General features: G+C 53.3%; 7 protein-coding genes across 7 annotated transcripts; 6 read left to right on the top strand and 1 right to left on the bottom strand.

Annotated features, from left to right (window-relative positions):
* Positions 1 to 29: 29 nt before the first annotated feature.
* Positions 30 to 3,193, top strand: PV07_02855 (uncharacterized protein). Its single transcript, XM_016389501.1, has 3 exons — positions 30 to 312; positions 363 to 530; positions 580 to 3,193. The coding sequence occupies exons 1-3, from the start codon at positions 180 to 182 to the stop codon at positions 2,472 to 2,474; spliced, it is 2,196 nt and encodes a 731-aa protein (XP_016251403.1). The 5' UTR covers positions 30 to 179; the 3' UTR covers positions 2,475 to 3,193.
* Positions 3,194 to 4,170: 977 nt separating this feature from the next.
* PV07_02854 (uncharacterized protein) lies at positions 4,171 to 5,398 on the top strand. Its single transcript, XM_016389500.1, has 2 exons — positions 4,171 to 4,610; positions 4,668 to 5,398. Exons 1-2 carry the CDS (start codon positions 4,353 to 4,355, stop codon positions 5,163 to 5,165), a joined length of 756 nt encoding a protein of 251 aa, XP_016251402.1. The 5' UTR covers positions 4,171 to 4,352; the 3' UTR covers positions 5,166 to 5,398.
* Positions 5,399 to 6,756: 1,358 nt separating this feature from the next.
* Positions 6,757 to 7,437, top strand: PV07_02853 (uncharacterized protein; the record flags this gene model as incomplete). The annotated part of the gene is made up of 1 exon (XM_016389499.1): positions 6,757 to 7,437. One exon carries the CDS (start codon positions 6,757 to 6,759, stop codon positions 7,435 to 7,437), a length of 681 nt encoding a protein of 226 aa, XP_016251401.1.
* Positions 7,438 to 9,103: 1,666 nt separating this feature from the next.
* PV07_02852 (uncharacterized protein) lies at positions 9,104 to 12,622 on the top strand (the record flags this gene model as incomplete). Its single annotated transcript, XM_016389498.1, has 3 exons — positions 9,104 to 9,290; positions 9,508 to 10,309; positions 10,369 to 12,622. The coding sequence occupies 3 exons, from the start codon at positions 9,104 to 9,106 to the stop codon at positions 12,620 to 12,622; spliced, it is 3,243 nt and encodes a 1,080-aa protein (XP_016251400.1).
* A 670-nt stretch (positions 12,623 to 13,292) lies between these two features.
* On the top strand, positions 13,293 to 16,092 carry PV07_02851 (uncharacterized protein; the record flags this gene model as incomplete). Its single annotated transcript, XM_016389497.1, has 5 exons — positions 13,293 to 13,762; positions 13,818 to 14,203; positions 14,253 to 14,726; positions 14,781 to 14,883; positions 15,771 to 16,092. The coding sequence occupies 5 exons, from the start codon at positions 13,293 to 13,295 to the stop codon at positions 16,090 to 16,092; spliced, it is 1,755 nt and encodes a 584-aa protein (XP_016251399.1).
* Positions 16,093 to 17,067: 975 nt separating this feature from the next.
* PV07_02849 (uncharacterized protein) lies at positions 17,068 to 20,419 on the bottom strand. The gene has a single exon (XM_016389495.1). The coding sequence runs from the start codon at positions 20,267 to 20,269 to the stop codon at positions 18,737 to 18,739; it is 1,533 nt and encodes a 510-aa protein (XP_016251397.1). The 5' UTR covers positions 20,270 to 20,419; the 3' UTR covers positions 17,068 to 18,736.
* Positions 17,199 to 18,572, top strand: PV07_02850 (uncharacterized protein; the record flags this gene model as incomplete). The annotated part of the gene is made up of 2 exons (XM_016389496.1): positions 17,199 to 17,630; positions 17,772 to 18,572. 2 exons carry the CDS (start codon positions 17,199 to 17,201, stop codon positions 18,570 to 18,572), a joined length of 1,233 nt encoding a protein of 410 aa, XP_016251398.1.
* Positions 20,420 to 21,081: the final 662 nt, after the last annotated feature.

Raw genomic sequence — 21,081 nt, 5'->3', positions numbered from 1 at the left:
TTCCGTCTCGTCGTCGCTACTGTTGACGCGTTCGTCGTTAATTCGAAGGCTCCTATAGGCTCAGACCACTTTATTTGCTCCATCGACAGAGGTCTGCCGACTTACTACTGCTGATGGAGTCTCCAAGTCGGCGGAATTTCAAACTGGAGGATCAGTGAATCCACACCCCTATTGACGGTATGGATGCAATAGTGGTATCAGAGGTCAATGCCCCTCGGGCGGAGGATGGTGACTCCCATCCTGAAGGTATACTCGAGCGGCCGCCTGGTGAAGCAGAAAACAAATTCCAAAAGGCAATCGCAGCATGGCGGAGTAAGTTCATGTCCATCACCTGGTGTCCACACAGCGGGCTAACTCATCAGATATCGATCTTTCCTCGTTGATGGCCCAACTAGATTCCACGGCCTCGGAAATTGTCGCCCAGCAGAGGGACGCGTTGCTCGAACGGAAGGAGCTCGCCCAGAAGACGAAAGACTTTCGAAAATTGGAGGATGCGGCGAAGTTGACTGAATATAAGACTCTCTTGAAATGTTTGTGTACCCTCCTGCAGGAAACGGATCCGAAACTAATCGCTTGCAGCGTATCAAACTTTCATTGACCTGATCACTGGCCATGGCAAGACTTCCTCGTCCGCATTCCTCCAACTATACCAGTCGTTGTCCGAGGCTCCGGATCCATTTCCTCTCCTCGAAGCTTCAGTCGACTCTCTAGTTGCCTCCGAGGACACGGTGCCCAAGCTCACTACTGAGAATCACCAACTGCTCGCTAGGGTCAGTAAATTGACTGCTCAGCTCGAAGAAACGGAAAGAAAGTTGCAAGACGAAAGCAAGGCCAGGAAAGCTGCTGAGGCCGGAACAGGTACCCTGGTGCAAGAGGTCGAAGCCAAATGGGAAAATGTCTTGGAGGAGAAACAAAACAACTGGGCCGCAAAGGAGCGCTTTCTGGAAGACAAGGTCGAAAATCAAGACAGGCTACTCAAAGAGTTGAAAGCCAGCTACGAAGTGTCTCAGCGACTTCAAGATGGGTCGGCTGAAGCAGCATCATCTAAAGCTGCCGCTGCAGAGCTGGAGATGATGACCTACGAACTTGAAAAAACAACTGCACGTCTGGCCGAAATTGAAGCGAGGAATGAACAGCTTCGAGTCGACCTTGCTCGAGCCACTTCTCAGAGCGTTGAAAATCACAATATTGAAGACGATCCTTCCTTTTTACGCCTGCAGTCCGAAAACTCTTCCCTCCTTCGAAAAATTGAGGCCGCAAGGTTCGAGAGAGAAACAGAAAAGAGAGATTGGGACAACAAGCTGCGTCAAGCCGATAGACAGCGGTCTCAACTCGCAAATGAGAACGAGGAGCTGCGAACGAAGGTTAATAAATGGTCCGATTACGAAGATCTGAGACGGGAACTGGATACTCTTCGGTCAATTGAACTGTCAATTGGCGACGATGAAGACGGGGACGAGGCTGTTGTGGACGGATCGGTGGACAACAGTGCGAAGCAATCTTTGGAAAAGCTGCTCCTCGCACGTAACAAAAAGCTGACCAACGAACTGACTTTGCTGCGAGTCTCACACCAAGACCTCCAGCGCCAGCTTGAAGATCTTCAAGAAGAGCTATCCCGGACGAATGCCGAATTGGAGAAGTCCCAGAAGCTTTCTTCGACCCTGGAGAACGACCTCATACGCGTGCAGGAGGAGGCGGCCAACGTACTTCCCTCTTCGGGCATGTCTGTGGCCGGGACTTATGTGTCTCGGCTTCCGACGGGCTCTCTGCGGAGAGGAAGGGCGTCACCCACATCCTCAATCATTTCGGGCTACGACATGCAGCCGAGAACCAATACCTTGGAGTCACTGCGAGCGGGAGATGCGCTTGGCGGAGGATCTGGCATTTTGCCGATGATCCAGGCTCAGAGAGATCGGTTCAAGCAGAAGAACCAACAACTTGAGGAAGAGCTATCCAAAACTTACGCTACGGTCACCTCCCTGCGTCAAGAAGTCGCCTCGCTTCAGAAGGATAACTTGAACCTGTACGAAAAAACACGATATATCTCCGCGTACAATCGGGGCCCAACCACATCTTCAGCTTACTCCGCGACACCAGGACACACCGCGATCCATGTGGATGACACTACGACCGGCCGCTGGAAGTCCCAATACGAGGCCAATATTTCTCCTTTCGCCGCCTTTCGTGGCCGAGAAGCTACTCGTGCTTACAAACGCATGAGCTTCCCAGAAAGAATAGTATTTTCGCTGACGAGGGTCGTTCTCGCTACCAGGACTTCGCGCAACCTCTTTGCCGGTTATTGTCTTGCGCTCCACATGCTGGTTTTCGTGATGCTCTACTGGATGGGCACTGCAGATGTTGATCGAAATGTTGTCCATCTGGGCGAAGCAGCAGTCGCCGCAGCGGCGGGCGGCGCAGGACTTGGATCACCTGAGTCCCACGACCCTGACTGGCATCAGCAGGAGTTCGGATAACTTCTGGTGAGCAAAGTCGCTTTGCTAGAGGCTCTTCTTTGTTCCTACGGCGGGTTTCCAAGGACTCCGGCTTCTTTTTTCGTCGGACGGAGTATCCTGTTGCTTCTCAGAGGTCGTTCCATTTCTATCATCTCGCTGCCTTTCTTTAGAGATGAGATAATGGCACGCTCCACACGGGTCTGTCACGCGTGCGCCTTCTAGGAGGCTTTGATGCAATGGAGTCTGTCTTAAAGCCAGGGCACTCCTCCCTTGACTATACAACATTATTTACAACTCCAGGGTGACAACAAATTAGAATCCTCCAATTTCAAATCCAAGGATTACGGTCATTCGGGCAGCCGGCCGTTTCTGGGGCGGCTACACGCCAACTAATATTTATGCGGGATCCATCGAAGTGAGCACTAGATCGCAGGAGGCAGGGTATCGCCGCGGATGATAGAAGGACTGGCTGCGACTTTCTACTAGTAGTACGACCAAGACTCCAGCACCGTAAACGTTGCCTGAAACGACTCCAAGAGGCAAAGTCGAGGCTGACGGGAATGATCTATCGACGTTGTCAAGTAAGCGCAGAAGACGGGCAACGTGGCATACGCACGCAACTCCATGCGAGCCACGGATCTTCCTTGTCTCTGTACAGAATCTCCAGAAACCACGCTGGCTCCCACAGTCAGCTTGATGATGCCTCACGGAATCCAAGAGACCTGTTTTGCGCTCCGTGGGCAATCCTTTCGGGGACAACTAGGATCCAGCTCTCCAAGACATCGCCTGCCCATGCTGCACAGTATTGGTAATTGCGCCCATTTACGTCTGATGGCATGTTTCCGTACTTAGCACTGAAGAACATCATCCTACCTAGCGGAGCAATTCGTCTGCGCCGTCGCCACTGCACACGCGTGGTGCAAGGACAGTCTACGCGGCAACTTGACAGATGACAGTGTCATAGTTGTGTTGGTGGAAGCGCCTCAGAGACTTGCTTGCTCTCGCCCAAGCTGCCTACGCATGGTTATAAGCCCCAAGACAAGCGCCAACACGGATTCGATTGGATGCCGTGTCTGGAAACGTGAAACGAACACCAAACGCCGGAAAGGGGATGTCTGGGCGCGGACAAAGAAGACAACGACTCGGAGAGCGACTTGGACGCCTCCTCGACAAGGCGTATCCGCTTTGCGGGCTGCATATGCACGTCATCCAGCGCCCAGTGGACCAAACACTCTGGGATTGGCCTCTGGGATGGAGGGCTGGCGGCAGGCCGGCGGCAAGGAAATGACCAGAAGAACATCCGAGGACGCCTGAAGGAAGCCGATAGGAAGACGGAGCTTGGGTGTCGGAGGCCAACAAGCGGCCAGCCGACCAGCATATCGAATGCTTGCTCGCCAGGGCATCCTGGGTCCCAGCCTAACCAAGAGGGCACAAGAGGCTCCAAATTCCCTGGTCCTCTGCTGCCGTAGGCGCCAATTGCCCATCTATTATTACACCGGACCCTCGTCGATCAGACACGCAGCCGACAAATCTCCCTTGCCGCCTCTTGCATCTCTCATGCGGCCAAGAAGCCTCCACCGTGGCTGGCGAGCCAATTGCAGGGGCAAGGACCTCAAGATAGAAACACTGCCTTCTCGACCGCGATCCACCGTCAGAATAGCAACCATCCTATCCGTGGTCGGTATACCAGTCCACTTTACAAGTTGATATAATGCGGCGGCTGGTCTCGACAATGGCCTCTGATTTCTTGGGTTCCTCATATACAGTCTTTCTTCTCAGTCTCAACGGCTTCTTCCAGCATCTCATTAATCAGTGTGAATCTTTCGTTGCAGTCCCAACAGCATCTGCGGGCCAGAAAATTCCCTTCATTAATATCAATCACGACTTTCTTTTACCAAAATGAAGTACTCGATACTCCTCGCCTCATTGGCGCCTACGATGATGGCCGCACCACTCACTCGCGATACGTTTGAATGGACGCCAACATTAGCTGGTTACTTCGACGTTGTCTTTCAATACATGCAACAAGCTAAACAACCTGGCCAACCATCGCCAACTTGTGATCTGTCAAAAGCTGCTATGCCGATCGCACCGTCACCACTACCGAGTCCGGCGGGTTTGGTTCTTGAACATGTTGCCGTAGGCAGAGGTGTTCAGGTACGAGTTCTTGTCTCCATTTCCTAGCCAACGACATGCTGACATTACATTGAATAGAACTATACGTGCGCCAATGCCACGGCCACTCCTGCAGCAGTCGGAGCTGTTGCAAGATTCTACAATGCCTCGTGTGTGGCTGCCGACTATCCAGATCTCCTCGGTCTGATCCCCAACCTGGCATTACAATACCCTCTGCCAGCCGATCCATCTGCTCCTCTTGCACCCTCGGAGCTTCAGCTTTCATCTCATCACTTCTTTTCCAATACCACCACTCCGGTTTTTACTTTTGACACTCCCGAGTCCCCCGACTTCGGCACTATCTTTGCACAGAAAGTGCACTCCTCCGATGCACCGGCCAATGCAGTCCCCGGCATCAGCGGTACTGGCAACGGTGCAGTCCCCTGGCTATACCTGACATCCCGATCCGATACTGAAAGCGAAATCAAGGCCGTCTACCGCTTGAGCACGGCGGGTGGACAGCCACCGGAGACATGTGCAGACATGCCTGCGGCTTTCAGCGTGGACTACTCGGCGACGTATTGGTTCTACAAGTAGGAGAGTAATGTGCTGTCGAGACTGATTGTGTTTTCACTTTGCACGGCGTTGGGGTCATGTACATAGCATTTCTGGGGGCACTAATGCCCATAGTGGGCGGTATTCTTCATGGATATTAAGATTTTGCGAAGCTGTCGGGTAGTTCATATTGCTGGAATATATACCCCCAGATACATCTGAGAAAATGGCAACGCTTCCCCACGGGATGATATTACAGTTATGCTCTTCATCCTCACCACCGTCCATCATGGAAAGCGGAATGGAATGAAGTTTTTCCGTAATTGATCCGAACTACACATCATTGCGGCTATCGTGTCTCATTCCCTCACTTCTCTCCAGCGAAAAGAGCAGCCATCACATCTACTACCATTGTGCAAGTTAGCGCTCGCGATGAATGAGCAGGCTTCTTCGATCAATCTCCGTGCACCATTCGGGCCTCTCTGCCAACAGACGCTCTCGCCTCGTCGCCTATCCATCTGAAAATGCTCCCCAGTGTACACCGTGAAGTTCCGGTTCACGTCGCGATTGCTGGCTGGCAGACCTTCGAGAACCAAGGATCCCAACATACCTTGTCTATGCCTGAGCATTCGCCGCCCCTCCCTTTCTTCCAATTTTCCCGGGTTGACATAAACTTCGTGTCGAGCCTGGTCGAAAGCCTAAGAAGGTGGACGGTACTCCACTCACAAGATCTTGAGAATCTGGCGGACGCTGAGGTTCAGCGTGCTTTATAACGGCATATATGCTTTCTCACGACGGCTCGCTCAGGCTCAGGCGACCAGCCTGACGCCAAACACTGCTATACTCTTGCTCTTGAGGTCTATGTGCATCATCCGGTTCGATTGCAGATACTCTACCGTCGACCTAACGTGTCAAGTTCCGAAGGCTAGCAGACATTCTCTGCGTTCCGACACGCAACCATGTGCACTGCAAACCTTGCCGCGTGAAGGCTTCTGCGAGGGGTTTGATTGGGGAGACTTTATTCACGCTCGAGCCTGTTTACCCCGTTGCCAGATCAGTCATCACGATATCTCCAGTATCCGAACGCGATGCTGCTGATCCAAGGCTGGATAGTCAAACGACCCAGTCGACGGAAAGCCTCTTTCAGAGAATCCAACCAATAACCAGTTGGATGAGGTATATGGGATGGTACTCCTTTGCTCAATCATGGCAGTGACCAAACTTGGTGAGACTTCGTGTGTATGGTAGGTCTTGAAAGAACCTTTTCCACCGCTTCTCCTTTGCCCAACAATACAGTCTTGGTACAGAGGTGTATGAACCATTTCCCGGGCTTCCTCCCTTCGAGTATAAATTGCCACAATGCCGCCCCTCTCCTATGTCTGCTGTCCATAGACCCAAAATACCAACACACACACGGCACGCTCGACGGCAGGCAGTATACAACTCAGCACAGTCTAGCTACATTCGCTCTCCCAGCAGCAAATCCTACAGCACACTCGTTCTCTACAGATCCGGATGCACCAACGGACACAAATAGCTCGGCACACCACTCATTTTGGACAAATCGTTCGAATTCATCCTCAATCTTACGAAATCCACAGTTATCGACGCATATTTGTCACATCTATGCGACATGGCTATCCTCAGTCCAGAATATGGAAAGATGTATGGTCAATACAAACAAGCTACAGACAACGTTCTGTCCTGGATCAGGACTCTCTACAACCGACCGAGCACAATTCCCCTGAATAATCATCTCCAGTTGGCCGTTTCAGCTGTTCGAGACGGAATCCAAATGCCCGACAACATTCTCGAAAATCTCACAACAGCAATCGACCTACGAAGCAAAACTACGGAGTTGCACAGACAAAGTGGCACATCGGATCACGGGCACGACCACATGATCACAGTTCTTCAAACAATCTCAACAATATTCTCTCCTTCGAGACTAGCAACACCAGAACCGACTTCTGCATGTGCTACACTTCCAGCACCCACTCCTTATTGGCAGGAGCACCTCACACCTCGACCTCTTACTCCGCCTCATCAGGGGTGTTTACCACCATTTCCTTTTCAACAAGAGTGGTACCCTCCCTCGTTTTGTGAATATGATCACATCTATCAATATCAACAACACTGCTACGGGGACTTCTACTCGCCTCTTCCCCCTCCTCCACTACTGCCACCGCCAGGCCTGTATCCGATTTGGGGGCTCCCTCAGCATCAATATCCTCATGTCAACCCAGCCATCACCATGAGCACTCACAACATGAATATGCCGGCTTCTATGTTTGAGCGTGCCCCTGGCTATTGATTCAGAATCTCAGATGTTTCCCATACAACCAATTCACCACGAACCCAGTCAGCAATAGATTCAGCCATCAAAACCGCCGTGTCTATCAGATGTTCATCCTATTTGTCAGAAATATACGTCAGTTACAACAAAGCCAAAATGGCAAACCCTCTAGCAATAACTCAACACATACCACGACGACATCGAGACTGAGTACATTTGATCAAATCAACCACAACTACCGCCGCCGCAATTGCATCAACAGTTCCCACACGAAGGACACAATTACAATCCTCGTGCCGGTTTACACCTTTGGAAAGATCCAACAAAGTATGAGTTAGTGCCGGTCCGACAACGCTTATAATTATTGACCGTCTCCAGTCTATTCAGAACAAGCCTCAGCACGCAGCAGACACGAACGCGCGGGTGGTTGGAGAAAGGGAGGAGCCAGTCACAAAAAGCTACAAGTCAACGCGAGCTGCTAAGACGTACAACTCCGCGCGTCGCTTGAAGTGCGCCTATGCGCATTGAACGGTCAAGTCTTTGGAATGGGATTTGACGTATGGATCTAAAAACGACAACGAAGAACTCGATGAGCGAGTCATATGTTTTCATAGTTGACTCAAAGCATCCACTCAGGAAGGTTTGGAAAATCGGTCCTGCGGGACTTTGGAAAGAGGAGGACGCCCTGCGTCAGAGAGGCACCTTCTCGCGGTGCAGGGTGTGAGTAGCAGTTTTCTAATTCGTCTAGAGACTGCGAAACCAAGACCTCTCATTTTTGCTTTAAGGTTCTGGCCGCCATGTGACGGTGATGCGAGGCAGTTTGGGTAAGAGATATTGCTGCTGCACGTTGGTGTTCAGGGGGAATAAGCGAGACAAGTTCCTCTACAACACAGCGGGTGGAAGCTTCCGAGTGTGACAAAGATAATTAGCCCTCAGTGCCTAGCCGCTGCCCTCTTGACTCCAGGTGAGGCTGAAAACCAGAGATTCTCCTCCAAGCAGTAAGCCCATGTGACAGATACCATGCAAGTTTCCGCAACTTCTCAGCCCGTGGCGCCCAATGGACTGCTGGCAAGTGGTTCCATTCAGCCTAATGAGCAACACCCGGCGGTGGCTGTACATTGCACAAGGCATCGCCCTGCTGCTCTGGGCTTTTTTCGATTCAAGACCTCACTTTCTCCCTGCGAGCCATTCCTACTTGGCTCACTCTTCACCTGCTGTTGAGCAATGTCGGAAGTCTTGTATACGTTACTTGGTCAGGTGACTTCAGGATTGGACAAGCAGAGCTCTAATACTCCTACGACCAGCACTTGTGAATCCCTTCGCTATGCCTCAAAAGACTCAGCTCTCCGCCGATGCCTACACTGTTGGAATTATCTACGTCAAGTCTCTTGAAATGAATGCAATCACTGCGATGCTGGACGAACACCACGAACAAGAATGAAGGATCGGTATAAGCGTCCCCCCATTCGCGATCGGTTATTCCGAGCAGACTGTGACCACGAAAAAGATAGCAACTGCATTGACCACAATGATGATTGTGAAGTGCAACGGCCTGATCGCGACCCTCCAGATGAGATCCAGATCCACTATAGCACGATCCTATCAGGCGACTTGGTCATGAAGTCTGCAAAGAAGCGAGACGAGCGAGCTCAGCAAGAGATTTTACAATTCACTCTGTTTCGAGATGGAAGCCGCTGGATTGATGGATGTCTTCCCCTGCCTGGTTGTCCGCGGCATTTGCGCTTATTCGGATTCTCACAAGAGCACAGAGTGGCAAGAATATGCAGCGGCAACGGCCGCTGCTTATGCTCGAGAAGTTCTTCTTGTGATGGCTCCAAGAGTCGTTCAGGGGCTCGCAGAATCAAACCGTGGTCAGTCAATTTGATATTCCTGAAGCTAATATCTCCCGTCCACAGCCACGAAGATGACGGGTGAGCAATTTGTGCACTATCATCTTTCCCTTGGCAACAAATTCTTCGTTACGTCCCTGGGCATTCGGAGATCCACCGAGCTGCGGACTATCTGAAAGGCCAATTGATTCTGTAGTGGGCTGGCGCTGTAGCATGCGCTGACAATTGATGCAACTAGGTCGACTCGAGTCATTTGACGAGCGTAGCTACAGTGGTAGGCGATACCTCCAAAGCCCCTACATCTCTGCTTACAGAAATTCCACAGATTTTCTGAAAATGCTCTCCTTCACTGAGATGAAAGTTCGCCAGGAACAGGTCGACCCTGCATATAAAGCCACCTACAGGTGGGTGCGGACATCCACCGAGTATCTATCTTGGAAAGCTTCGGACCCGGGAAAGCTCCTCATTAAAGGAAAAGCTGGCTGTGGAAAGTCTACGTTGATGAAACATTTGCTGGATACCGAAGAGGCGGAAAGACCTCCCGACACCAACTTCGTCGTCTGCGGGTTCTTCTTCAACGGTAGAGGAGTTTCAATGGAGAAACGTCTTGATGGAATGCTGCGAACCATTCTACACCAGATTCTCTCTCAAAATCCTCTCGTCTTTCAGTGTCTCGAACCATTCTACCTCAAGATGAAAGCGGCAAGGGGATCTCAGGTACGGTCGGTGGAATGGACAAAGGAAACCCTGGAGAAGATGCTCAAGGAGGTAATGCATTTCCCTGAATTTCGAGCGTTAATCTTCATAGATGCTCTCGACGAGGGTGAAGGGTTTCTGGCGCCCGACGTGTTTGAACTTTTGGAAGAGCAGTTGCAGACAAGCCAGGACCAGTCGACGGCAGCTATACGGATTTGCCTGTCAAGCCGGCCTGATAATTTCACCGACCACAAATCAACATGGACCACGATTGATCTTGGCCGATGCAATTTTGAGGGCATCAAGGCATACGCACATGCCAAGCTCAGCGATACTGCGAATCAGTGCTCTAATACAGGATTATATCCCTGGTAACAGAGCTGACGGATGATATTTTGCGCAGAGCCAACGGCGTATTCTTGTGGGTCAAGCTCGTCATCGATCAACTGAGAGAAGCCATGGTTGATTGGGAAGAAGTATCCCAAATCCGAGCAATACTTTGTGCCACGCCAACTGATCTCTACGACGTCTTTCGAGGAATGTTGAACAAGGTCAAAGCTCAGCATTGCTCCGCAATGCAGTTCATATTGCATGTCATTTTGGTAGCAGAAAGACCTCTGTCCATTGGGGAGCTGATAGGACTCGTGGAGTCGCGGTCATTATCATCGTCGAAGCCCTCCGACAACCCATATTGCGACACAACACCTGCCAGGTCCAAATCTACAGAGCAGATGAGAGTCTGGATTCAAAATCGATGTCGTGGACTTGTCGAAGTCACCGAGCCAGTCGACAAAAATAATTGGCGGTACATACACAATAAATGGGCAACAGAAGTACAATTTATTCACCAGTCCATCAAGGACTTTCTCGGAGCCAATCTTCTTCTGGTCGACCAGAACAACTATCCATCGTCGAGCAGCGAAGCAAGGGGTCATGAGCTCATGTTCGAATGCTGCCTGGCGTACCTTGAACAGCCAAAGATCTTATCCCTCCAAGACGGTCTTGTCCCTTCCGGTCAGGACGATCGGCGAATGTCTGAAGAAGATATTGTAGCGAAATACCCACTGTTATTTTACTCGCCCTTCTGGATCAAGCATCTCACGAGATTCCTTGAAATTTGTCCTGAATATGGAGACAAGCAACAACTTGAGCGAGCCAAACAAGTCTTCACCAAGTGGTGGGCATTCCCATACTATGGAGGCGCACATAAAACCTCTACAGGTCTTTACGTAAGAGAATATGACAGAGAGTACGGTTACAACCCAAGAAACTACTCGAGCCTCATGTCATTTTCTGCCTATTATGGCTGCATTGGGTTGTTTAAAAGCCTCCTGGGCTGCTGCGGATTGCGTGCAGAGAGACAATCCCTTGGTGAATTGTTGCTGATTGCATGCAGTTTGCAGAGCCGGAATTGGCGTTGGGCCGGCGGAACGCCTTTCGGCTCTGAGGACACTGTATGGCGAGCTAAGGAGCAGATAGCTAGCCTGTTGCTCGATGAGGGTGCTGATGTCAATTTTCAGCTGCCTGACTCCGAAGATTACGCCTTTGGATCGCCTTTGATTGCCGCTTGTTATCACGGGGATACTAGACTTGTGTCCACATTGATCAAGCATGGTGCCGACGTGAACATGAGAGTTGAAAATGGAGTCTGCAAATCTCCTTTGATTGCAGCCTGTGACAGTAGAAGTGTCCCTGTGGCTGCGCTGTTAGTTGACCATGGAGCGCTGGTTAATGTTCACCTTGGGGTTGGGGGAACTCCCCTCGCCGACGCTGTTTGGACAGGGAATCAAAATATGGTAGAGTTCCTGATCGGAAAGGGGGCAAATCTCAACCCGCCTCGCGAATGGTGCAATTATGGGTCTCCACTGATTATTGCAGCAAAACGGGGAGACGTGGAGATGGTCAAGTTACTCGTTTCTCGCGGCGCAGATGTCAATCTTCAATGGAAATACAGGTTCGGCTCTCCTCTGATCGCGGCAGCTGCGTATAAGAAGCTGGAAACAGTGGAATACTTGGTCAAGGCAGGTGCAGATGTTGATCTGCTTCCTGAGTTTGGCAGTCATGGCTCAGCCTTGGCTTGTGCTTGTGCCGGTTCCGGAAACAAAGGAATGGCCGAGTGGCTCGTTACAAATGGCGCCAATATCAATCTGGAGCTCAAGAGTGGAGAATACCGATCAGCATTAGCTGCTGCAGCGGCGCAGGGTCATGTGGGTGTTGTCAGGATGCTCGTTGACCGTGGGGCCGAGATCAATTTGACGCTTCGCACAGGACCACACAGATCTGCCCTGGCAGAGGTGGCCTCCTCATACAAGAGTGGAATCAAGCGGCGTATAAAGGTGATGGAGTTCTTGATCGCGAAGGGTGCTTTTGTCGACGTGGTGCTGTGCGAGAATAAGTTTGGCGCTACATTCCTTCGGGTGTTGAAGGGTTTCCAACAGCGCAACGTTGAAGTCGGCACGAGCAGCCAGGGAAACCGGTCGGTGGATGACCTCTTGCTTGAGAACAAAAAGATACTCCATCCCTGGAATTGGATGGACTTGAAGGCATTAGGGCCTTCAGGAGTATTAGATGACGATGGACCGGAAGACGCAGAGGGATGGCAAGAAAAAGTCGAGAGCTTTGCCTTGGAAGAGTTGTTCCTATTGGAAAAGGACTGAGAAGCTCCTCGACTTTGCCCCTCGCTTCGAGCCTGCAGCTGTGTTAACCAGGATTTGCAAAGCTTGCCAAAACGAGATCGATCATGGTCGCACTGGAGATTGAAAGAAGCTGTCGAGTCTGCTTTTGTCGTGTGAAGGACTATACTAGCATATCATATACAGCTGACTCGATGAGGCAAGCAGTGGCTTTTCTGTCCTCCGTCTCCAACAAGTAGAGGCTCTATGCGAGTGCCGGTGTCTCATCCTTGCATACAGCATGTAGCAACATTCCGCTAGCGACTTTCATATGGCAGCAAAGAACCTGGATGTTGGCGCGAAGGTAGGAACTATTTGCCCTGGGCGAGCATCCATCCCCGATCATGGAGTTCCGCCCGATATCATGGTGGGATTCACATCAGGCTTAGGCCACCCGTATCCGAGAAATTACTGCATTTGGACGCAGATGGCCTCGTCATATATGTTACGTTACGGGCCAGGCCTTTGAGAGACTCGCTGATGTCGCAGCTGCGTTGTTCTGACATATAAGAAACAAGAATCCAGGACAGGAGGCCTGAAGGCCTGATCTATGTGACTACAGGCTGGTGTTTCGACAAATATTTATACTTGATCGCCAGCTCGAGAGTGGCTGTCATGACTGCTGGACAGTAATCTTCAGCTGCAAATCTCAAACATGTATCTCCAGAGATCCCCGTCTGGTGCCGCTGTGGTGCCCAATGTTATTGGAGGCGAGGTTGTGTCTTTGCCCGAATCCCAGAACTTCCCCGTCGTTCAAGGCTCGACCGGTGACACCATCCACTACGCCCAGAGCGCGACCGTCGACGTCGGAATCAACGCTGTCGAAACCGCGGCTGAGGCGTTCAAGACGTGGAGGAAGACTCCGCTCGCCCAGCGCCGGGCGATATTGGACAAGGTCGCCGACATCCTGGACACCAAAGCGGAAGAGTTGGCAAAGAGGGAGATCCCCGAGACCAGTTGTGACCCGCACTGGCCAGAGTTCGAGGTGACCTGGGCGTCGAAGTTTGTGAGAGAGACGTCGGCCCATGTTTCGACCGTGTGCGGGAGCATTCCCGACTCCGAGATACCGGGAACGACGTCGTTGGTGTTTCGAGAACCCGTTGGCGTCGTCCTGACCATCATACCGTAAGTACATTCCACTCCTTGAGCAGCCCGCACTCTCTGACCAACCCGGTGGCAGATGGAACGCTCCAACTATTCTAGCCTGCCGTGGTATCGCGGCTGCCCTTGCCGCTGGCTGTACCGTGGTGTTCAAGGCGTCTGAACTGTGTCCGTGGACCCACCAGCTGGTGCTCGAGGTCTTCGCCGAAGCAGGACTACCAGCCGGAGCACTGAACAAGATCCAGTGCTCCCGTGCTGACGGCCCTGCCGTCACCGAAGCCATCATCAGCCACCCGGCCCTGCGAAAGGTCGAATTCATCGGCAGTGCCGCGGTCGGGAGGATTATAGGGAGCGTGGCGGCCAAGCATCTCAAGCCTGTCTTGATGGAGCTGGGGGATCAAAGCCCGACCATTGTGCTGGAAGACGCCGATTTGAAGGCTGCCGTGCAGAATTGCCTGCAGGCAAGTATGTCCCTCCTCTCCTGTCCCATCACGCATGTCTCAACGTGTGTTAGCGATCGCCCACCACGGCCAGATCTGTTTCGGCACCGAGCGAATCATCGTCCACGAGAAGGTGGCCCGGGAATTCACCCAATTGCTGGTTGAAGCCGCGAAATCCGTACCCTCAGCTGGCCACGCCATCACCGTGGAGGGAGCAAAACACGCCCACGACATCCTCGAAGCGGCCGTGGCCGACGGCGCCAAGTTCCTCGTCGGCAGCGCCAAATACACGGGGCGCACCTCACTTGAACCCTCGATCTTGACGGGCGTGGATCCCAAGTCTCGGCTCTCCCGCGAGGAGTCGTTCGCGCCGTCCGCGAGCTTGTACGTGGTCAAGAGCGACGAGGAGGCCCTGGCCCTGGCGAACGACACCCCCTACGGCCTGTCCGCCTCGGTCTTTACGAGGAACCACGCCAAAGGACTCGCCCTGGCCAGGGACTTGGAATTCGGCCAGGTCCAGATCAACTCCCACACCATGTCCATCAACGGTAAGAAAGTCCTTTCACGTCCATGTTGAAGATGGCCACTGACAGCCGATGAAGTCGCCGCGCCACAGACGGGGTTCAAGGGCAGCGGATGGGGAAGCAACGGTGCCGCTTATGGCATTGGGGAGTTTCTGTTCAGCAAGCACGTTTCGCTCGCTCCGTAATTAATCTTGAAGGAGCCATGTGGACGACCGAGGTCGGTGCGAGAGCCCGCGCGGTCGAAGCAGCGGATCAAATGGACCTCGCATAAGGAACCACAAGGCACACTGACTGGCGCCCTGCTAAGAGAAGTAAAGACCTGAACACCAGTTTTAGAGCAAAAACGCAACGTTGAGCATGTCGTGAGTGGAGAGGCCCCTTTTCTGGCATCCCGATTCGGGGCTGGTGGGCTCAGGGGCGGTTGAGGTTCGAATACGAGTACTCCGTAGAGCGCCATCCTTCCTAAATGGGTCTAAACCTGTTGGCTCTGGGGTCCACAGCCTTGCGCCGCATGGCGTTGTTCGATGCGAGATCCAGTGGTCTTGTTCACCCTTGCGTATTGAGCTCGCCATGAGAAGAGATACGCTCACTTACTCGTATTAGTGTACAGTTGCGCTTCCTAAATTGGTGGTCCGGACCATCCAGTGTCCCGAGACTGACGAAGAATAGCCAGCCTTCGAGCAATGATTATATCCATATCCCCTCCGTCTCAATAGCTGGAGGATGTGCCTCGAGACTCCCATCAGCCAGCCCAGAGGCCAATAACGAAGAGTGCTGGCAGCACCTCTGCTAGGGGTACGAAAAAGCCCAAGAGCAAATAAGACGCAGTCCTCGAGGACTCGCTACAGCAGTAGTTCTCCGACTGCGGGTTTGGATCATGACCACCAGACGAGCAGGACAATGCCTCTGCCCGCCCCCCCCCCCCCCCCCCCCACCCCCCCCCCCCCCCCCACCCCCCAACTGCATCTAGCTCTCACAGCACTTCGATAAGTATCTATACTACGTCTAGCTCGCATACTTCTTCAACTGATGCCTAAACAGCATCCAGCACGCCTAATCTCTCGACAGGTGCACATCCTACGTCCAGTGCTCCCGATACTACCTCAACGACTATCCATCCAGCCTCGACAAGTACCAATACCACAACAGCCGATGGCACATCAAGTATCAGCACCTCTTCAAGGACGACCTTATCATCGAGCAGCAGATCCATTGCGTCGGCTGGGGGGTTGAGTTCTGGCGCCAGCCCTTCATCGTCCTCTATCTCTTCGTCTCCCCCCAGCAACCATCTCGATGTCTACTGGCCCAACGACATCAAGCACTAGCATCACGTCTACTTGATTACCAGTCAGTCTACGTCGTCATTGAGCACCTCGCTCTCGTAGCTTGATATCTTTTCTTCGTCTGGACAAGCTTTTGGATTGGTTCCTTTGTGGGCCGGTATCCATTTATTTCCCTCTTCCATCCTGTTTGGCGACACAGCCACAGAGAAACTACCCGTAGGTCTCTAGCCAGATAAGCCACAGGGACGAACAGGGATGATGCACCGCCACCACATCTTCAACCACTCCGAAGACACAGAATGCTAAAATGACATCATGTTGCATGTCCCCCACGCGTCCTTCAAGCGAGAACAAGGTACATGCCAGGCTTTGGAAGGGTCGATGATCTCTGCAGAGCGCGATGATGAGGCTCACTAGGGCCTGCCTGGCAACCCAACCGTGGTGTGTCTCCGACAATCCTGCAATGGGGGAAGATACCCTCGTATCTTTTCACCCTCACCTTCGTCCGGACTGATCTACCTCTTTGACGCGTGGACGTTTCTACACTCACGCCTGTCTACTGTCCTAATTATCCTAAGCTGATATGATTGCGTGCCTGGGATCGACACCGAGTTGACCAAGAATTGGAAAGATAAAACCTGGCTGGCGCAGCTCGGGCATCGTTCTGATATACCAGCTCCGTAACCCAGCCAGGAGCGTTGTTTGTGCGCCTTGGATCGCGGCTTCCCAAACCCCCAACAAACGAGTCCAGAGATTGCGAAAAGTTCCATTGACCTTCCCCAGCTGAGAGCGTTCCAAGGCCTAGACACAAGGGAAGCAAACAGTATTATTAGACTCACACCTTCAGCCCACCAACCTGGACCCCTCCACGACCTCTGGTGCCGGGGTGCGCAGATATACCCTGGGAAACCCACCTAGAGCCAGTCTTGATACAACTTCCATCTCATCTCGGGGCAAGATAACGGAGGCGCATCTATTTAGGCACGACTTTGAGCGAATATTATCAGTCCGATCGCGTGGAGACGTCCAAGGAACCACCACCCACCGTCATCTCTAGCTCTACAAGCCTTTACGGACGAGAGGGATCATCGATAAGGCCAGAACGCAGGGGGAGAGTGAGTGCATGCACAAGGGGGTATTCGCTGTTGCCATCACTTTCCAGCTATTAGCTATGGCCCGAGACCGGTGTGCAAACGGGAAGAAGCACCCCAAGATGTCCAGCCCACGAGACCATGTCCAATTCCACACGACGTCGTCCCACGCACCATTCCCGCTCTCCGCCCTCGTCGCCGTCGTCGTTCTCCTCCTCCTCCTCTCCACCGTCCAACTCGCCGCCGCGGCCGCTGCGGGGGACGTCCCCCTGCTCCCCCTGCGCGTGACCAACAACTGCAAAGAACCTATCTGGCCAGCCATCCTGACGCAGTCCGGCACCGGCCCCGCGAGCTCGGGCTTCCTGCTCGCCCCCGGTGCCACGAACCCGCAGACCGTCGGGCTCGACTGGAAGGGCCGCGTGTGGGCGCGCACGAACTGCAGTTTCCCCACGACGGGGTCGGGGTCGGGGTCCGCGCCGGCCCCGGCGAGCGGGCAGGGAGGCAGTCCGTGCCAGACCGGGGACTGCGGGATGTTTTTGGAGTGTCAGGGTGCGGTGAGTGCCTTCTGCTGCTATTCCTTCACACATTGCAGGAGTGAACGGGGGAGGATATTAGTCGAGGGAGAGTCGGATATTGTAGGAGACTTTTGCTGAGTGGGATATTTTTGCTGATTTGGATATCATGCTCTGCTTCAGGGTCAAGCACCAGCAACACTGGCCGAGTTCACCATGTCGTCCGACACCAACCAGTGCTTCTACGACATCTCGCTGGTCGACGGCTACAACATCCCCATGGGCATCATCTCCTTGCTCAGCCAGACCGGCGACGCAAACCTGACCGATATCCCTCCCAACCTGACCAACCCCGTCTGCATCGGCACCTCGTCCCTTCTCGCCCCCGTGGGTGACGCCCCGGACGCCGACTTTGGCTCAAATTCCACGTACCCCCTCCCGCTCGACCAGGCCGTGACTTCGTCCTTCGTGCAGGATTGGTGCCCGTGGCCGCTGCAACTCACTCCGCCCACCAAGCCGGGCGACGGCGTCTATCCTTACCCCGATGACAACATCCAACGACCCATCTTCAACCCCTGCCTCAGCGCCTGTGCAAAGTGGAACAAAGCTAAGTACTGCTGTACTGGTAATCACGGTACGCCCGCCACCTGCTCCCCGAGCCTCTACTCGCAGCAAGCGAAGAAGCTGTGTCCCGATGCATACAGCTATGCCTATGACGACCAGACCTCCACCTTCATCATTCCCCAGGGCGGAGGATTCGAAGTCGTGTTTTGTCCTGCGGGCCGGAGCACCAAGATCCTCGCCACGTTTGGGGACCAATTGAGGCAGTTGGCACAGACGGGACATGCAACGAGGGATATCATCTCGTTGGCGCAGAATGTCTCCTATATCAGGGAGAAGAGTGCTGCTGACCGGGTCACCGTGCCGAGCACTCTGTGGGTTGTCTTGGTGGGATTGCTGCTCTCTTGGGTTGGAGGATTTTGAGTTTCGCGCCGAGTAAGAAGCGGAGAGTGCCTGCGTGCACTGGCTGCGCAGGAGTTGGGTCTCGGTCTCAGCATCGGATCCTGTCGCATTGTCGATGATACCCTTTGAACGCAGCAAGTGGAATTTATTGTTTTCAGTCATGGCGATCCACCCACCCCCCTTTCTCACCCCTTCTCATCCCCTTTACTGTTCCAACTCCATCCCAGCGTCTTGTGGTCCATCTCGTAGCTCTTGTTCTGCCACTGCAGGGTGGTCACGCCGGGGATGATGGCCGAGCACGATCCGGGCCACGGGGCCTCCTCGCCGCCGTACAGTACGGCCCACAAGAGCCTCAGGTCGCGCGTCGGGAGCTTCTGCATGAGCACCTTGGTGGCGGCGACCTGGATCTGCTTCTTGCGGTCCTGGTCGTCCTGCGCGAAGACCAGCGCTTGGTGTTCGCTCAGGTAGCTGTCATGCTTGACCGGGTGCGCTTTCCAGCGGCCCGACGGGGTCAGCGTCGACAGTCGTGGAATCGCCGGCGCGGCGGGTTGGGAGGGCGCAGCTTGCCCGTCGGTTGGAGCTGGAGCTGGCGCTGAAGCTGGCGCTGGAGCTGGCGCTGGAGCTGGCGCTTGAGTTTTGGGTCGAGCTGGAGCTGGAGGTTGAGATTTGGGTTGAGTTGGAGCTGGCGCTGGAGCTTTGGGTTGAGCTTTGGGTTGATCCTCAACTTGCGACTGAAGCTGAGCTTGGCCTCGAGCTTGAGCTGTGACTGGGGCTTGAGCGTTAACCACTGAGTTGCCTTCACCTGGGGCGTCACATTGACACGGAATTTGAGATGGATGCCTCCCTTCGGCCTTCAGCTGGGCTTGTTCCGCCGACCAGGCTCGAATTTCCGTCCGAAGTTGAGCAAGAGACTCGATCCGAGCCTGGAATTTGGCCTGTTCTTCGGGGTCTGGTTCAACTCGACCGTGACGCTCAGCCTGAACCTCAGCCTTGATTTCAGCCAAGGCCCGCTCTGCTTTCTCCACCTCGTCTACGATAAGCGTGTAATCGAATGTTTCGGGGTCGAAGTTTTCGAGATCGAAGGTCTTGAGGTCAAAGGTTTGTGGCTCTTTGCGAGTATGTTCTGCGTTCGAAGGGGCCTGACCCGAAGGTCCAGATGATGTGGTTCCTTCCTGTTGCTGCTGTTTTGGAGGTTTGTTCTTCGGCAGATCGATGCTCTTGTCCACTTTTTCCAGTGACTTCTTTGCAGCAGAGCCTGAGGTGGAGTTCGTAGACGATGAGGGTTTGCCATTGACAAGTTCCACTTCACTCTTACTTGCACCAGCACCAGCGTCGGTAACCGAACTCGCACCCGCAGTAGCACCTGGGATGGCGCTGCTTGGATTTGCGACACTTGCTTGTTTTGCCCTTGCCTTCAGCCGCATTGGAGTGAAGTAATTTTCCAGCGCCCTCCAAATATCTGACGCGATCTCAATCGGCTCGGCGATCTTCCATGCTTCACTCCCGGGCACCAAAGTTGACAGGATCAGAGCTTTCGCGCGGGCATTCTTCGTCCAAAAGTCATCCGTGAGGCTCGGCGTCGGGAGGGTCAGAGGGATGTAGGGAGTTGTTTCTTCGACAGCTGCAGCGGGTGCAGAGGGCGCCGCCTTGGCCGGACCAGGCGGTTGAGCAGGACTCTTGCCCTTGGAGGCATTAGGCTTGGATTTCTTGTTTGGCATGATGTCTGTGTTTGTTGTGCGGTGGGAATCTTTTGCGGTTCTTCAAGGCAAGGAGGTGGCCTTTGCTTGAATCCCCCCAGTGTCCTGGCATAGTTGATGTCACAGCGACTGAGCGGATCACTACGACAGCGCTGAACAAGAAGTATGGTCCATTTAATGTGCACAAAGGCGACGTGTGGGAGTCTTGAATATGCGCTCATGGGGAAAATACTTGGACGAAGAACAGTGCGGTGGTGCAAAGAAGCAAAGAGTGCATTTCACTTCACGACTTCTTCCCTCCCTCTGCCTATGTCTGATATTTGAGACAAACCACCCACAGACAATGCCAAACTTATCTTGTAGTGAAGCCTCTGACGATGCTACACTGTCCATGCTTGCGCTACGAGCTCGGTCGCGCCCTTTTGTCATCGATTTAGAGCGTGTATTTGAATCCCTCCTGCCCCTCGATTGGCTTCTCTAGAGTCCCAGCATCGACCTGTCCATTCTTCTTCCAGAAATACAGCGTGGTGCAGCAGACAGAGCCCAGGATCCAGAGCTGCAGCGCTGCAGTAGTCCACAACCCGCTTCTATAGGTCGGAGCCTCGTTCTGGGAGAAGGCCGTGGATGCGATGATGCCGCCAATAGCTCCGAACCCGATCTGAAGAGCGCTGCCTACGCTGCGCTTGGACTGCATCCGAATGTTGTTGGACTGATATGCGAGGATAGCTGGGATATTTCCCTGGCATCCAGCGATACCAAGGAAGATTCCGAAATATCGGACACCGTCAGAACCGTGATAGGCGGTGATCATGAGCCCCGTGATGACGATAAGT

This window comes from Cladophialophora immunda, assembly GCF_000835495.1.
Source record: "Cladophialophora immunda strain CBS 83496 unplaced genomic scaffold supercont1.2, whole genome shotgun sequence".
Lineage (NCBI taxonomy): Eukaryota > Fungi > Ascomycota > Eurotiomycetes > Chaetothyriales > Herpotrichiellaceae > Cladophialophora > Cladophialophora immunda.
Note: the sequence above shows the minus strand (reverse complement) of the source record. Positions and strands in the feature narration are given on the sequence as shown.

Coding starts and splice junctions, on each gene's coding strand:
- PV07_02855 (XM_016389501.1), top strand. CDS start 180: ATGGATGCAATAGTGGTATCAGAGGTCAATGCCCCTCGGGCGGAGGAT. Junction 313..362: donor GGCAATCGCAGCATGGCGGA/GTAAGTTCATGT, acceptor CTAACTCATCAG/ATATCGATCTTTCCTCGTTG. Junction 531..579: donor ATATAAGACTCTCTTGAAAT/GTTTGTGTACCC, acceptor AATCGCTTGCAG/CGTATCAAACTTTCATTGAC.
- PV07_02849 (XM_016389495.1), bottom strand. CDS start 20,269: ATGCCAAACAAGAAATCCAAGCCTAATGCCTCCAAGGGCAAGAGTCCT.
- PV07_02854 (XM_016389500.1), top strand. CDS start 4,353: ATGAAGTACTCGATACTCCTCGCCTCATTGGCGCCTACGATGATGGCC. Junction 4,611..4,667: donor CCGTAGGCAGAGGTGTTCAG/GTACGAGTTCTT, acceptor TACATTGAATAG/AACTATACGTGCGCCAATGC.